Source organism: Petaurus breviceps, unplaced genomic scaffold (genome assembly GCF_028583685.1).
Source record: "Petaurus breviceps papuanus isolate PSGF00001 unplaced genomic scaffold, PetGlider_PUasm1.0 90903, whole genome shotgun sequence".
In the NCBI taxonomy this organism is placed as follows: Eukaryota; Metazoa; Chordata; class Mammalia; order Diprotodontia; family Petauridae; genus Petaurus; species Petaurus breviceps.
The window spans coordinates 8,615,945-8,633,145 of NW_027187376.1; the positions used below are offsets into that span (position 1 = coordinate 8,615,945).

At 34.5% G+C, this 17,201-nt stretch overlaps 1 protein-coding gene across 1 annotated transcript in view; it reads left to right on the top strand.

Annotated features, from left to right (window-relative positions):
* Positions 1 to 17,201, top strand: part of ERBB4 (erb-b2 receptor tyrosine kinase 4) — a 1,413,192-nt gene that overhangs the window by 1,339,309 nt on the left and 56,682 nt on the right. The window contains exons 21-22 of the mRNA XM_069075217.1: positions 10,760 to 10,915; positions 12,863 to 12,938. Coding sequence (XP_068931318.1) covers positions 10,760 to 10,915; positions 12,863 to 12,938 — 232 coding nt within the window. The remainder of the gene's footprint in view (positions 1 to 10,759; positions 10,916 to 12,862; positions 12,939 to 17,201) is intronic.

Consider the following 17,201-nt stretch of genomic DNA (forward strand, 5'->3'; position numbering starts at 1 on the left):
ACCCACCATAAAAGTTTTTTGTAAAGAAAGCATTTTTAAAACTTTAAAGTGCTTTATAAGTATGACTTATTTGTTGAAGTTGTTTTTATCATGTTTTCATCTTTTTCAGTAGAATTCTGTTATTATTTTAAAATTAGTATTGTCTAATTCTTTACATCATTTTTGATGCAGATGAAATACAAATGATCCTGGGTCAAGTTACTATCTTGCTACTATTTCTTCATGATTTCTATTCTGTAGACTATTTCACAAGTGGATAAAATTATTGCTTTTTGTAATTAAATAAAAGCAATTGAATATAAACTCACTGACAGCAGCATAGGGACAGCTGCAGTACCAGCAGGGCAATAGGGATGGTTTGTTCATTGTCTTGTTTCCACATTGTTCTGATTTCTTCAACTAGGTCTCTGTATTTTCATAGCTTTTCTTTCTATGTAGTTTGGAAGTTACAAATATTCAGTATGTAAACACTTATTAAAATGTCATTCTTAAGGGGCAGCTAGGTGGTGCAGTGAATAGAGCACCGGCCCTGGAGTCAGGAAGACCTGAGTTCAAATCTGGCCTCAGACACTTAACAAGACGTGTAACTTTGGGCAAGTCACAACCTCAACTTCCTCCCCCAAAAAACAAAACAAAACAAAACAAAACAAAAAAAATGTCTTTCTTAAATTTCAACAGATGAGCATTATGTCTGGATGGTTGTGGCCAAGACTTTTCTCTGTGATTTCTGTTCTGATTTTAGCATGGTTTATTTGCTGAATTCTCAGTGATAGTTTAGCTTTGGTAGTATCATGAATAGTCATATGTCAGTTTAAGGAGGATAGTGAGTTTCTGATGTATAATTCTGGCAAATGGATATTGTCTATGTAGGTTATAGGATCCAGAAATCATGAATTTAGAGCTGAAACTGACCTTAGAAGTTGTTGAAACCAATTCCCTCATTTTACAGAAAAAGAAACTTGGACCCGTATTTAAGAGACATAACCTAGAACCACACAACTAATAAGTATTCATTACACAATTCAAACCCAAGTCTCTCTGTCTATTAAGGCCAGAGTTCTATCCACTATAAAGTGCTCTCCCTATGTAGTTCTACTAGATAGTAGATACTAAATTTTGGCAACATGAATTATGTTGTACTATATCTGCCATTTCCTTGAATAAATTACATCAACCAAAAAATCTGGATCCCTTAAGAATAAACTTTCTCTAATTTTTGTTAGCAATGACCTGTTCCTAAATTGCTATCATAAACCACTTGCTACAGTAAACAAATCTGCATAACTACATCTTTTTTAAATGTTTTCTTCTCAACATATTGTTCGTTGAATCCTTGGGGATGTTATCCATGTAGGGCCTTTTGATTCTACTCTTGGATCTTAGCCATTTCATAGACTCCATCTGGAGGTAAATCACTTTTGTTTACATTCAACAAATTCGATAACATTTATCTATTGACAGCCTTTACTATTATTCAGTAAGGGAATGCCAGTTTGTTACTAAAATATTTTTGTGAATACTTAACTGTTATTGAGGGCTTTTAGTATATCTATCAAATCTCTTATTTTTTGAATAGGAAATATTAATAGTTGGCTTGATTGAAGAGGCTTATATATTGTTAATAACGTGGACTTTTGTTAGAATAAAATTACAGAAAATACTTAAAATTAGTATTGCATTGTTGTCGAAAACTCTAAACAGTTTCATTCATAATGAAAATTATAATTTCTATAATTAAAATAACAATAGTTAGCATTTATATAGTGCTTTAAGGGTTACTAAAAAACTTTATAAATATTGTCTCACTTGATCCTCACAACAATCCTAGGAAGTAGATTATATCATTATTCTCCTTTTACAGATAAGGAAACTGAGGAAGAAGTGAATTGACTTGCAAAGTCACATAGCATCTGTCTCAGGTCTTTCTGACTCTAGTTCTAGGACTCTATCCACTGTACCACCTAGCTGTCCCTTATTTTATAATTAGTATAATTATTAAGTATCAATGTGATAATGATCATTTTTTGTTGTTGTTCTGAGAGGCAACATGTTTAGAGTTAGCCCTAAAACCAGGAAAATTTGGATTCAAGTTCCATCTCCAACACATAATAAGTGTGTGACCCTACACAAGTCACTTAAACTCTCAATGCTCTAGGCAACTATCTAAGAATATAAGGTGCTTTCTTTCATGTGCAATTTCTTCACCTGGGTATTCCCTTATACCACAGAAAGCACAGTTCTTAGCTCTAGCCTCTTATTGTTATAAATAATCCTTTGTGAAATCAGGATGAATGAATTACTCTTTGAGAATAAAGAAATTTTACCTTTCACCAGAGCAAATCTAATCCCACTTTAAGAACATGATGATATCTTGCTACAATGATCTTTCTCTGCTTGAATCCTTATAGCACTTCAACCCTATACTACAAACTTTGAGTCTGAATATATATGGTCTTATATTATTCTCTTAGTGTTTAAATGATAGATGTCTTGCCTTACACATCATATGATGAAATTCTCTGTACAGGGCTTATGTATTTTTGCTTCCTTTATAGCACCTTGTATTATAACCCTCTGCTCTTCAGGGTTCTAATTTTTTGTTTTCTTTTCTGTGTTTTGAATTAGACACATAATTTCATCCTTTGGGGGAACATTTAGTGTAGAAACCCCCCCCCATCTATGAAGATTGATAGCTCATCCATAACTTATGACTATTGGGAGTAGGGGGAAGGAGCATTAAGATATGAAATTATTCACTTGTCCATATTAATATTCACAAAACTATAATGTATATATGTATACATGTGTGTGCATGTCTATATATATACACAAATGCATGTATGTATGTGCATGTGTACACACATATACACATATGCGTATATGTGTGTATTTAAGGACACAAAAGTGAATCTTTCAAACTATAAGACCTGTCCTTTACATATGATGAAATAATGGCTTCTTAAGGTTACCGGAGATTAAATACAGGTATACCAATAGCAACAATAAAAATAAATACAATAAATACAAATAAACAAATAAAAAAAAGAAAATGTAAGATAAAATATTAATAGGAGCAATCAGGGGAGCCCCTTTCCAGCTTCTGATCTGTTGACTAGCAATACCTACCAATGGACAATCAGCACCTAAAACTTGACCTCATGAAGTAGCCACCTCTAGTAGCAATGCACTATTTATAACACCCATGGGACAGTCATCTTGTAATTGTCTTTTGGCACCTGTGCTCAGACAAAGAAACATAAAGCAGACAAGACAGCTAGGGACTAGCTACCAGCAAGCTTTTGCTACCATGTGTGTTTAACTGTCATGCTGTGGTTACTTAGTACCATAGGATGATAGTTGCAAGAGTTGAAAGAGGTCTTAGAGGCTATCTGGTCCAACTATCTCCTTTTAGAGATGAAGAAACTAAGGTCCAGAGAAAAATGCCCTGAGGAACTCAAGAAAGGGAGGGAAATCCCTCTCTCATTTACCAGAAGTCTAAGAACTAGCTATCAGAGTCCCCAACTTTACATTCAAAAAAGGGGGAAGAAAAAGATGAGTAAAGACTTTGTCCCCTCCATTTAAAGACTACTAAGTGAGTGGCTCTTCCTGGACCAGTGATCAGTCCTCTTCAACACACTCCTTCCTAACCTTCACCTATCATGGGCATCAAAGTACCTAGCAGGAACTTTTAGGTGAAGCATGCTTTTAAGGGACTGGAACACTTGTGTCACTAGGGAAATGCCTCGTCTATCCTTTTATGATATCATTTGTACTCATGGCAAATTTGAATTTGAAATTTCAATTATAAGTAACTTTGAATTATAAGGATAATTTAATTACTATGTGTTATAAATATGCATATAGATAGATAGATATAGATATAGATATAGATATATCTACTCAGAACAACTTTTAAAAAGTTAAATAATCCTCAGTTTTCTGAGCTGATAACTCAACAAATCCTTTACTGGCCACAGCAACTTTAGTATCATAAGGTAGCAAGATCACCTCTGAAGTCAACCTCATTGGCAATCCAGTCGAACATAAACTCAGGAGTGAACTCACTCAAAAACCCAGAGGGACAATCCAACCAAATTAAAGGAAACAGGGAGATCATTACATTGTCACACATTCTTGAACCAGAGTTTTTGCCTATATTGTACATTTTTCATCTCTGCATTTCAGTATCCTTGGCTAGCTCAAATACTACCTCTTGAAGGAAGCCTTCTCGTGTTCCCCAGATGATAGTGTTTTCTCCGTTCAAATTTTCCTAGATTACTCCTTTGTTTCTATCCCCTCTCACATTCTTGTTTGTGTAGTTTATGAGGCTTACTGAGGTAAAGATCTTATCCTCCTGCCTCCCCCCCAAAAAAATAAAAACAAAACCTAACCCCTACTAGATTTTGGGTTCCTTGGAGGAAAGGCCAACATTGTTTTTATTTGTATATGCTTAGCATCTTGCATTGTTATTCTCAACAAATTTGGCAATAATAATTAAAGTGTCCTCAATTAAAGAACAATTAAATGAATGACTCTTCCTTTGGGTTAAAGCTGTACTAGAATGAGAATCTGAAAGAAATCTTAATGAAAGATCAGTATATCTACTGCATCAAGTCCTTGTTTGGAGTCATCCTTTCAGACCACTGCTATGAGAGTGGCTTATTATTTTAGTATCTCAGATGAAGGTAAGGAAGACAGTTATCAGTGAATATTAGAGCTAGTAGGGATATAGAGCTCCTTTGGTCTAATGCTCTCATTTTGCATAAGATAGGTTAAGTGGTCTGTCCAAAGTTGTGTAGCAAGTTAACAGAGGATACAATAGTAAATCCTGGATCTCTTGACTTACAGTTCATTGTTCTTTTCATTCCATTATACTGTCTCACATGGAGAATCCACCCCACATATTCACCTGGACTATTGGTGCCCAACCTGTGGTAGAACATTCCGAGCTCATATTGGTCTGATCAGTCATAGTTGGACACACTCTAACTTGACTCTAGACTTGACTTTTGTCATTTTGGTTCTCTTTGAGAATGAAGGACAACAACCAACCGTCTCCCCTGGGAATTCTCAATTACAATTCTTCTTTGGTTTTTCCATCTATTTGTTATTTAGAGGAAGCTGATTGCTCACTTCAATAAAAGAGAGAAGCAGGTCTCTTCATTTTGTAAAAATGCACTTGTTTTCAACCCTGTGGTGAGCATTAGAGTTGATTTTTTTTCTTTTTTCTTTTCTTTGCCCAGTAGGTATGGATATTGTAGAGGGAGAGGCAGAAAAGAGGAGAGAATATCATTTGAAACCAGCTTTCTTGAAGCTCCTTGTTATTAAGGAAGCTCGTGGTTATTAGGATGAAAACAGGAAAATGTCCTCCTGCCAACTTTAGAGATTAATGTCCCTGAGAGCTGACTGCCACTTGAAATTTCCTAGCTTCACATATCTGTTTGATGATACTGTCACATGATCTGGATGTGAGAAGCATGAGTTATTATCAGAATAAGTCAGGTTTCTCTTAACTTTGCTTTAGCTTCCTAGGACTAGATCAACTGTTATCCCTTAACTTGAAAGAAATTGGTGCATTTTATGTTAGAGAATGAAAAATCTTCCTATGGATATAATATATATTGATAGCAAGACAAGGATCATTGAATTGACTCCCATAAAGATGGAGGTTATTTTTTTTTCTAAATTCAGAAAGGTTATTATTATTAAACAATTTGCATGAATCAATTCTAACAAGAGATTTAAAACTTTTACTTCAACTCTAATCCTGAGGTGGATTTCAGACAGACTTCTGAAAGTCAAGGAGCTGGATTACCTCAAGTTAACTTTTATTTATTTACTCTGATAAATCTTTTAAGGGATGAAAATGTTAAATAAAATAAAATAAGTAAGACTTCACAAAAGCAATAAAAGGTATAATAAGACAACTGGTCAAATCTGAACAGTTTTGGATAACACCTATTGTGCAACTATTCCATCATAAACTAGACAAAAGCCCCCAAAACATTGTTACCCGAAAACTCCCTTCTGGTACTCAGTGACAAATAACTGATACCTTGCTTACAGAAATGCTTTCTGGACAATAAAGTAAGAAAGCAGCACACACATCTTCCAGAAAGGAAATCTCAAGAGCCAGACCTACAATCTGACTATATTTTGACTGAGACTGGGTCCAAAGTTAAGTTTGTGGAAACGATGCCTTGTTTTTATTTTGTGCCCTTTGGCTTTATTGCTGTGTGGACGTGCCCTGTCATACATCTGCTATTGCAGCAATTCTGTTGTTTTAGGAGTCTGTTCTGCTGCATTGCGGTGCTTTCTTAAAACTCGAAGGCCTGCATTCACTCCAGGGTATGAGGGCATGGGCTCTTCTCTCCTGAATCCCAAGTTACTTTGATTTGCTAGTATCAGATGATAGCTCATTTTATTTTATGACATTTTTCTGTCAGAAAATGATTGATTATGGTCTCAGGGCATTGGAGATGCCACTTCAGATCTGAAGAGATTGCTTCAAAATAATCAATAGCCCCTGCCCAAATAACTACTTTATATAATCTTGACATTTCTCTCTTAGATACTGTTTCCTAGATCCTCATGTGTAGGAGACTGCTGATAATTTAAATATTTATTGAATTCCTTATATATTTCTGAAAGGTTGCAAATGTAGCTTTTTAATTTATATTGCTCGCTAACCCATAATGCAATATCTTCAGGTAGATTTTTAGTAACTGTGTTGTTTTTGATGGTGATTACTTTAAAATGTATTTTCCTTTCTTATCTCCATGAATCAGATTTGATATATTGGTTAAATATCCCATAATCATTATCATCTATAAATATTCCTCTAGTATCCATGATCTCTGTGTTATACAAGTTACGGGAATAGGTTAATGAATATGGGTATTTCATAGGGTATATAAGATGCACATTATTACCAAATGGTGCCTACATACATGGTGAGGGAAAGACTGAACTTCAAAAAAAAAAGGAACTAATTTTTTGCTTTAATTCTGATACATTCCAAAAGGCTCGATAACTTTAAAGAAATCTAGATGAGAAAAAATGCTTGTTATTTTTTTTAATTTTGTGGGGTGTGGGATCATTCCTATGATTGCAATGGTGAGAACTCCCAGAATTGATGTTCTCTCCAATGATACAAACCACAACTCTTCTTTTACTTATAGTTGTAGAGATTTGCTTAGGGGAATAGTGACTTTCCTATGATGACACAGTATAATACTAGTGGTAGGTTTTTCTGCTTGTGAGATCAAACTGCCCACTATACAATGGCAGATATGGATAAGAAATTTATTGTGAAGTGTTAATACATATTTTCACAAATATTTGGTGAGAACCCCATTTCTTTACAAAATAGAACTTTTTTTTTAATTGAAGAAACACTTAAAATGGTACAAGCTTACATCAGTTTCAGAAATGAATTTGTTTATCCTAGCAATAAGTCTTTGTATCTGTGGTTATTGTTGCCTTGTGATCTAATTAGAGCTATGTAGTCATAAGAACTTCCTAGGTTAATGCAATGAATCAGTATTAGAATTAGCATTCCTCTGTTTCTATTATCTTTTCCACCTTAAAACCTGTCACTGTCCTTCATTAAACTTAAGATGACTTCTTTTTGTTCACCTGTTTTTTTTGTCACCACTATTTCTAACAATCCTATGACTCCTTAATAAAATAACATCCTGACTTAGAAGGGGCTTGTTTATTAGTGTATATAAACAGTAAATGGAACTCAAATGACATTTTCTAGTGTGGAAAAATGAAGCAACAATCCTAATAACATTATTGTAGACGTACTATCTATTACAAAGCTGGAGTCTCTTACTTTCACTGTCTCAGATAAAGTCAGCAGACATCAATTAATCAAGTATTTATTTAACTTCTACTGGGTCCCACACATCATGTGCGGTGCTTCAGAGACAAAGATTAAAAAACGAGAGTGCCTACCCTCGAGGAGTTTAAATTCATCATGTACAAATATCTAATCCATGGACCAACACTCTGATGATTCCTGGTAACCCAGAAGGTTTATGTAGATGCTGGTGATGATAACATTTCATTTTCCAAACTAACTTTGCCACAGAATACTTTTGATCTTGAAATAAATTGATGAAACCTATGGATACTGATTCAATGAAGAACTTGGGGAAGAGATGGTCTGACATTATGGAATACCTCCAAGATAAATGGAAGTTAGAGATATTTTGAAGCAAAATAGATATAATGAAAATTGTATTCAAACTAAAAATTGCTGTACATAAAATCTTATACACATTAACAATTTTAGAAGGGAAATATTGACATAAGAATACTCTTATAGAACCTCTATTCATATCACAGTGTACTAAGGTCCCTGGAAACATACTTTGGGAGACACCAAATTTAAAGTTTTTATTATTTACTTATTTGGGCATGCATTCTTTTTTTAAATAAATATTTACTGATATTTTCTACTTCTTACATTATTGCAGCTATTCTAATCATTCCTTTCCCACCCTCTCCCAGACAGTCATCCTATATGAAAAATAGTATATTTTAGAGAGGAAAAAAATAATGGGTATACCTTCATGTTTTGGAGGGGTTATGAAAAATCCTGTATATGTTATTACTTGATATCCTTTAGTTCTTTTAACTGAAAAGCAAATGCATATATGAATCAATATAATTAAATCTTGTTATTTATTTATTTTTTTTATATATTTTTAAGCAATCGGGGTTAAGTAACTTGCTCAAGGTTACACAGCCAGGTGTTTCTGGGTGGGTGCTAAGCGTCTGAGCCCGGGATTCGATCTCCAGGTCTTCTCAACAAATCTTGTTATTTATTATATCAGATGACTTGAGGAATTTAGAGTTAATAACACTAAAGTGACTTGGCCATACAGTTAGTGTATGTTAAGGGCATGGCCTGCTGACAGAAAATTTGGTCATAGAACAAATTACACTGCTGAGTAAAGATAAAAATATATATTGTAATTCTTGTCAGTTTTTAGAAGTGCTTTTCTGATGGTTCCAAACAATTAGATTTTAGTATTACTGTCATTTCAAAAAGCACATATTTGGTTTCTGGCCCCAAATATAAACTGACCAACATTGATGAAAGTTAACATCAGAATGTTGTGCACAACCGTGATATAAGGGTGGAACAAAAAAAAAATGTGGCTTTTCTTTGTTGCTCCAAAACCAGTTTTTGAGATTTGAGAATATTTTCCTGAAAATCATGAAGTTTCTTTAACTAGGAAGACTTAATGTTTCTTTAGTAGGTAGAAGGAACCATATATTTACCAGTTCTCTACCTTTTAGGAATTTTCTGTTTTGAGGGGCCTAGAGAAAACCAGTGTTCAAGAATAAGAAAAGCAGTACATAAATCCCGAAGTCTGTGTTGATTTCAGAAATTTAAGAGTATTTGGAGATGCCACCAATTCATGCGGTGTCACAGCCACTGACAGATTGAATCGTGTTATGCAGTATCTCTTATCAATGTTGTTTATCGGGCATTTATACTGGGTTTGAATCATGATGTCATCTAAAGCAATCTTCTATTTTCTCCTATGGGTGGTGTGTGGTCCATAATTGCTTGACCTATGTGATTTATGTGTCTGTTTTCTACAGCTTTTGTTTTGATGTTAGAAATTGTTAATCCTTCAAAGTCCCACAGTTCTAATGTTGACTGCCAACAGCATTGATTTGCAATAGGCATGAAGACATACTTCATCCATCCATATCTTTATAATAATTCTGTTACATATTGAATGATATCCGTTGCCACTGAAATCTGCTGATATGAGGACTGGGTTGCCTTTAATTATTCTATCATCATTATATCATACTCTACATTCTGTGTTGTGAAATGTGATATACACCTCTGAAATTATCTCATTGATATCTGTCACCAAAATATTTTCACTGAAGTTTATTTGAGGGCTCTTAGATTCCCTTCTGCAGAGCTAATTGTAATTCATAGAAAGATTTGAATTTATTCAATTTCTGTCTATATACATATATATGTATATATAAACCAAATATATTTTTCCCTTTTTAATAGCTAGTTGTACCTCTTTGAGCTTTCTAGCTTATATGTGCATTTATTCATGTTATTCACCAGTGGGTTTTAAAGAATGACCTTATATGTTTTCAGGAGTCAGTGTATTAAAAGATACCTTGAGGGTAATTATAAAACATGTAATTTTATCTGTAGGTATTCATAATGTCTACTAATGTCATAGAAGTTTCTTTATGAAATTATAGGCCTCTAACACCCTAAGAGGTTCACTCTTTTTCGCATAATTAATAAACTGTGGTGATGATCTTGGTACTACAAAACATCATGTAAACTTTTTAATTTTTATTTTTTTTAAATGCAGGAGGTTAGTCTTTCTTCTGGGAAGAAAATGAGGAGGAGGCTATAAGATGGTCAACTGGGGTGTTATATCAGTCAGGACACCTGGATGATTCATTAGTTAGACTTTTTGTAAGAGGTTGTATAGGCTAAGAGAAATGAACAAACATTGATCCCCATATGTAGGCATCATATTCATCCCTATTTGATATTAATGGAAAAAAGGCAAGAAACATTTAGGGATTTATTTTTTCCACAGCTTACTGAGAATTTTGAAAATAGCCAGCCTTTATGCTTAATTTGGGGGAGATCAATCCTTTCAAGAGAAGGCAAAATCAATCGGCTGTAGAGAAGAAAAGAAGACACTGGATATAACAAATGATTGTTTGGGGCTGACTGTTTTTACAGGGAATGATGTACCTGGAAGAGAGACGGCTTGTTCATCGAGACCTGGCGGCTCGTAACGTCTTGGTGAAGTCACCAAACCATGTGAAGATCACTGACTTTGGTCTGGCCAGACTCTTAGAAGGAGATGAGAAGGAATATAATGCTGATGGAGGGAAGGTGAGTATTGCCATTTAAAAGCAAGACTAATAAATATGAAGAGTTTGAATACCTCTCATTTGTGTTTGTCTTAGTAACAGAAAAAAAATCAATTTTCTGTGCTCCTCTCAACTTTAGAGACTTTTAAATCCTGCCCTCTCCCCTATTTAGCTACTTTTTTTGTTAATGTTGTCTTTCCCCTTTAGAATGTAAGCTGCATGAAGACAGGGACAATCTTTCTTTCTGCTTATATTTGTATTCCCAGAAGAAATTGGCACCCAGTAAGAACTTAATAAATAATTATTGATTTGTGTATTGGATTTTGCATTGGAGAGTAGTTTAGCAATCTCCTTTCCAATCTTCTCATTTTATATATGGGCACACTGAGATCCAGAGAAGAGGAAAATCTTATCTAAGGACACATAAGTGGTAAGAGCTAGAACTTAGATTACAGTTGTGGTTTTCTGACTGTAAATTCAAGGCTCTTTTCCCTGCATAAGACTAAATTTCTTTTTTAAAATCATGTAAATCTATACAGGAGTCTTAAGGAAAATCAGTTACATATCTAGCACATGCTATGTGTATATATTTACTCTGCATGTTTTAAATTCATGCTTTCCCAGGAATTGTATTGTTCAAGTAGCAGGTTGTAAAATTTTTAGCAAGTGATTTTTTTCCCCATTAAAACTTCCTATAAATGTCTTTATAAATGCAAGACCCTTTAAAAGGTCAAATTAATACACCGTTCATAAACAGTGTCAATCTTACAGCATTGTTGTACTTTTACCCTCTTCTGTTTTAGGCTAATGAGAAATAGCATAAAATAAAGTGAATATTTATAGTTTGGCTTTCAAGAGCTGGATACTTATGAATGTTAAGGCTTAAGATCACACAGCAAGATTGCACAGAAGTCCCCAGAAGTACATAAATCATATATCTTTACTGCTCTCGAGTATATACAGCTGTAAAGTTTGTCTAAAGTAAGATTCATTACAGCTTTAAATACCTAGGAACCATTAAGTCTTTATCAAGTCAGTTGCGATTTAAACTTGCTTCTTTAACTGAGTGTCGTCTAGTTCATAAAGTGTGCTAAGTCCTTGCCTTTGGGGAAATTACCTTCCACATGGGTGCTGTTCCCTTTCCTTGAATGCTATGATTCTGCCAGAGACTTACCTTGATGTCACCTTGGTGGGAAGCCAACCACTTACGATTTTAAAGTCCTGTTTCATTTTTAACTTCCAACTGCATAGTACAAGTGTTTATTTTTGTCCCAGTGAACTTAATTATATTTGTTATATAATTCTTCTGATCATATATAAAGCTGATGCTTCTGACCCCCAGTAGGAAGGTATATATTCTGACATGTTTTCCCAACAATGGTGGCTAAATCGTGGTAGATATTCCATCCATTTACTCTTTTCCAGCTCCCTTTCTGAACAACACACATTTTCCAAGAAGGTTAATTTGGAAAAGGAATAAAGACAAAGGCCATTGTTCTCTAATTTGAACTGGAGAAGAGATCAGAAAATAATCTAGCATATTCAGACCTGTTTGGGGGCAATTTAAAATGTTTAGAAGCTATTAGGATCTCCAGAAGTCTCTAGTAGGTAGCAAAAGACAAAGTTTAATTAACTTTGTAAGCATAAAAAAAAAGGATATTTGGATCCAGGCTTGGGAGTTTACCATACTGGATAGATGCTACTATCCTGGGATTATATTAACTGGTACCTACTGTATTTGACTTTGTATTTCTTATAAAGCATAGGCTCTATATTCTCTTGGAAGGATATTATATTCTATTTATGAACTACCCTTCATCTGTGCATTTGTTTTCTACCCTAGAAAATAAGTAGAACTATGTAGATAGGAGTAGGTATGGACTAGTTAAAATAATCAAATTTAGAGAATGAAAACAAGATTGGCTTTTTATGTAATTATAAAACTCTCATTTCATCATTATTTTTTTAGATGCCAATTAAATGGATGGCCCTGGAGTGCATCCACTATAGGAAATTCACCCATCAGAGTGACGTTTGGAGCTATGGTTAGTAAATTTCTCATTGTGATTTAAGGCTTTGGCGTTTTCGGCTTTTCCACACCCAAGTCATTTTATTTTGCTAGTGGTACATATTTATTAAACCTCTTTTCCTAAAGGAAAGTGTTTTCTCTTCCTTCCTTTTTTTAAAATAAATCTAAAAGGCACCTTTACCTGTCTTCCTTGTTATTTCCCTGCTCACTAAAATGTAATATCGCAGCCTCCCTGCTGGCCTGTCTGCCGTTAGCTGTAGTCTGGTAGCACTTTGGCTGATCATTGTGACAGAAAGGAAAAAAGAAGCCTCTTTTAGTTTAGGAACAGATTCATGGAATCATATGGCTCAAGGCCATAATTTTCAACAGCTCTTTGAAAATCCAACTCTAAAAGCAATGAATGTCAAAAAACATTTTCTAGCTTATGGAAGTTTCTGTACTACAGTCAGATAAAAGGGAAATTGTCATAACAGAACAAACATGGAAGAGAATGAGGGAGAACACGGAATAAGGAGGGAGTTGGAAAGTGAGAGAGACTGCTCACTAAAGACTTGGTTTTAGTTTCACAAATAACTTTGGGAACAATCAGAAAGGTCAGATGATGTGTAATCGGAACTGAAGCTGAGTGGATTTTTAAAAACAGGACATTTATTTAATTGTTCTTAAATATAATGTCAGGATGAGCTGCTTAGCAAACTGAGAGTGTTTGCCATTTACGTCACTGCAGTTGTGAGCAAGTACAGGGCTTCATCTTCCCTAGTGAAATCATGCTACCCAAGGCTAACAGTTTACAATCAACAATAATAAACATGATGTCCACTAAACATTAAAGCATGTGGTTAAAAGCCAGATCAATCTGACTATTGCTATGGCATGATATGTCACATCAACCCCAACCTTTTTGTGACTACTGAAAATAACTATTGATAAGTAAACTAATTTACCTTCCTTACCCAGACAAGGAGTGGGGAAGGAAGAATGTGTCAAAGATATTGCTTTAAAACAACTTGCTTTGATGTGTATGAGTCATTAAAAGTTCTATAATATTCATGCACCCCTAATTTTGCCATCTCAATTTGAAAATACAAACTTCTGTTCATGTATTGTTTTGAAGAGTACAGAGGTAATGCTTGACAAAACTTGTTTGCTATATGATAGTGAGAAGAATGAGGGAGAACACTGATCTAGTCTATGTATGTATACACATATATGTAGATATATATGCTACATACACATATATATATACTTACATACACATGTCATATTTGACCTGTATCTCCCTGGATGTGAAGTGACAGCCTGCTAAATATTATTATAAGGCTTCAGGCAAATTTTACATGACCTTTGAAGCAAAAAAATAAAAGACAAAATGTTGGGAAAGCAGTAACATTTTTAATATTAAAGTTTGTCTTTTGGGAAAAATTCTGCTACTTGTGCTACATTATTTATCTTCATATTGAATTGCAAAATCCCAGGGGATGAGAGAAAGAGAGAGAGAGAGAGAGAGAGAGAGAGAGAGAGAGAGAGAGAGAGAGGTTTGTGTGTGCTATTTTGAAACACTACACAAACCATCAAACCAAATCCATAAAATGTTTTAGGAAAAATCATCAATGATTGCTGGAGACTTCCAAGACAGAGAAAGTCATATATAACTTTGTTCAGTAATGCACATTGTGGAAAATTGCTACTGGGAGAATATTTTCGTAAAAATAAATATGTATCCACGATAATGTGTCTGTATTCTTAATTGATGAAAATGCAGGAGTCATTTTAAAAGTTATTCAGTAAATGACTCCCCTTTTATCTGAAGCTCCCTGTATTTAACCCCATTGAGGTATTATAGAAATCCATCATTGGATGTAGATGAGACATTTCAAAATGTTCTTGTTCAGGGCCCTCATTTTACAGAATACTGAGGCCCAGAAAGTTTAGATGACTTGCAGAAAGTCATTTTGGAAACAACTATCAAAACAAATCAAACAAACATCAAACAAACAACAGTCTCACTTAACCTTCTGACCCCAGATTAATCATTTCTTTTTCATTGTACCGCCTTTTCAACCTCGCTTAACGCGGTAATTGGTAATTTATGTTTCTGCTCATTGTTCAGCACTGTATGTTGAGATTCTCATCCTCTTTCCCTTACCAATGGCATCCACTCCAGTGGCCTCAATTATCACTTCAATATAGATGACCTGAAAGTTTCTTTTGACTCTATTTTCTCCCAGATCTCCAGTTCTGTTTTTATAACTTCCTGTTGGGTATGTCTACCTCAATACTCCACATACCTCAAACTTAACATGCTTCCAAGTAAATCTCTCATATGACCACACTTTCTGCTTCTTTCTCTATTGCTGTTGATGGTACTGTAAATGTTCCAGTTTCCAGAATAAAAAATTGAATGTCATTTTGAATTCCTTTTTCCCCTTTCATTTCCCCCATAGAGTACCTTACATGTGTCTCTTCCTTTCCATCCATACTGATGCCACTCTTGTTCAGGACCTTATCCTCTCTTACCTGTATTACTGTAAAAGCCTCCTATCTGGTCTTCTTGCCTCTAGTCTCTCCTTTCAAATCCATCCTTCACCTTTCTCCCCAAGTAATTTTCCTAAAATACAATTCTGATCACATCTTCCTCCTTTGCAAAATGTTTCTGACTCCCCATTGCTTGACGGTAACTATTAACTCTGTACACTAAAATTCAAGAAAGATTTTTAGTGTAGTACCTATATTTTTTTTAATCGAGAACTGGAGTAGGCCATGAGAGGAAATGTCAGACTGTGACATTCACACATTCTGGTAAAACTAAAACACATAATTTCCTATTAACAGACAACCAAAGCAAGGAGATCTCAGCTTAAAGAAATAAATGATTGCTGTTGGCAATGGTAATATATATAATGGTATATCTAATTAAGAGATCTGCTAATAGACATTCTCTGCTAATAGACTAAGCACTCTTCTCCCACAACTGCCATTTCAGAATTTACCAATCTTAACCCAATTGAAAAATATACATATATCTGATGAAAAACATTTTAAAATGTGTCCTTGTCTATATGGCAAATCAGCATTTACACTTGTGGGGTGGAAGGTTTAAGAGTCATCTTATGTTCAGAGGAGTGTATACATTCCAAGTTAATTCTGGTCTGTAATTAATGTCAAGATTAGCTGACTAATTTTGTCATCCACTGCCGAAACCTTCACTACCTTTCCAGATGCCTTTCCAGATGAAATCAATGTTTCAGTAGTTTAGGGGAGTAAATTTCCACTTGTGAGAGTTATGTTTATCTTAAGAATAAAGAATATTTTTCTCTTTGTTTATTAAGCAGTCATTTATTAAGCACCTACAATATGCAAACCATAATGGTAGGTGCTAAGGAAAATACAACAAAGATAACTATATAGGCCCTCATATAGCTTATCATATCATATAGAGGTGATATAACACAAATATATTCCTGGAACAAAGTAATCATTTAATAAATGTTTTTGACAGGTTGAAAAATATTGAATACTACATAATTATTATGAAATATCTATACAAGAAGAGCTATAGTTCAGAGTTGCATTTAACAGGAAATCAGAATGCTATATGTTATTGGTGGAAGGAAAAATTATTTGTAATTAGGCAACCAGTGAAAGCTTCATGAGAGAGAAGGCATTTCAGCTATCTAGAATTTTCTCCCTCTTCATCTCTGCATCCTAGCTTCCTTCAAATTGCAGCTAAAATCCTACCTTCTCCAAGAAGTCTTTCCTGATCTTCCTTAATTGGAGTGTCTTCTTTTTGCTGATTCTTCCCAATTTATCCTGTATAGATCTTGTCTTTACAAAGTTCTTGAGAGCAGAGACTGTCTTTTTATATTTCTTTCTATCCCCAAACATTGGCACAATGTTTGGCCCATGGTGGGCACTTTTGACTGACTGACAGTGACTAGACTTCATCATATCTCAGTGCTTAGGTTCCTTATTCACACTTATTCTGTCTATTGATATATTCTTTATTCATTTGTCAATGACACTTTACTCCCTAATCTGCCTAACGTTCTAGGATAGGAATGAAGTCATCTATCTCATGATCATGATCATCATCACAAGCATTCTATATGCCATGCATTGTGCTAAGTGCTTTGTAATTGTTATTTCATTTGATCCTCACAACAGCCCTGGGAGATAGGTGTGATTTTTATCCACATTTTACAGATGAGAAAAATGAGATAAACAGGTAAATTCATTTACCCAAAGTCATACAGCTAGAAAGTGTCTAAGGCTGAATTTG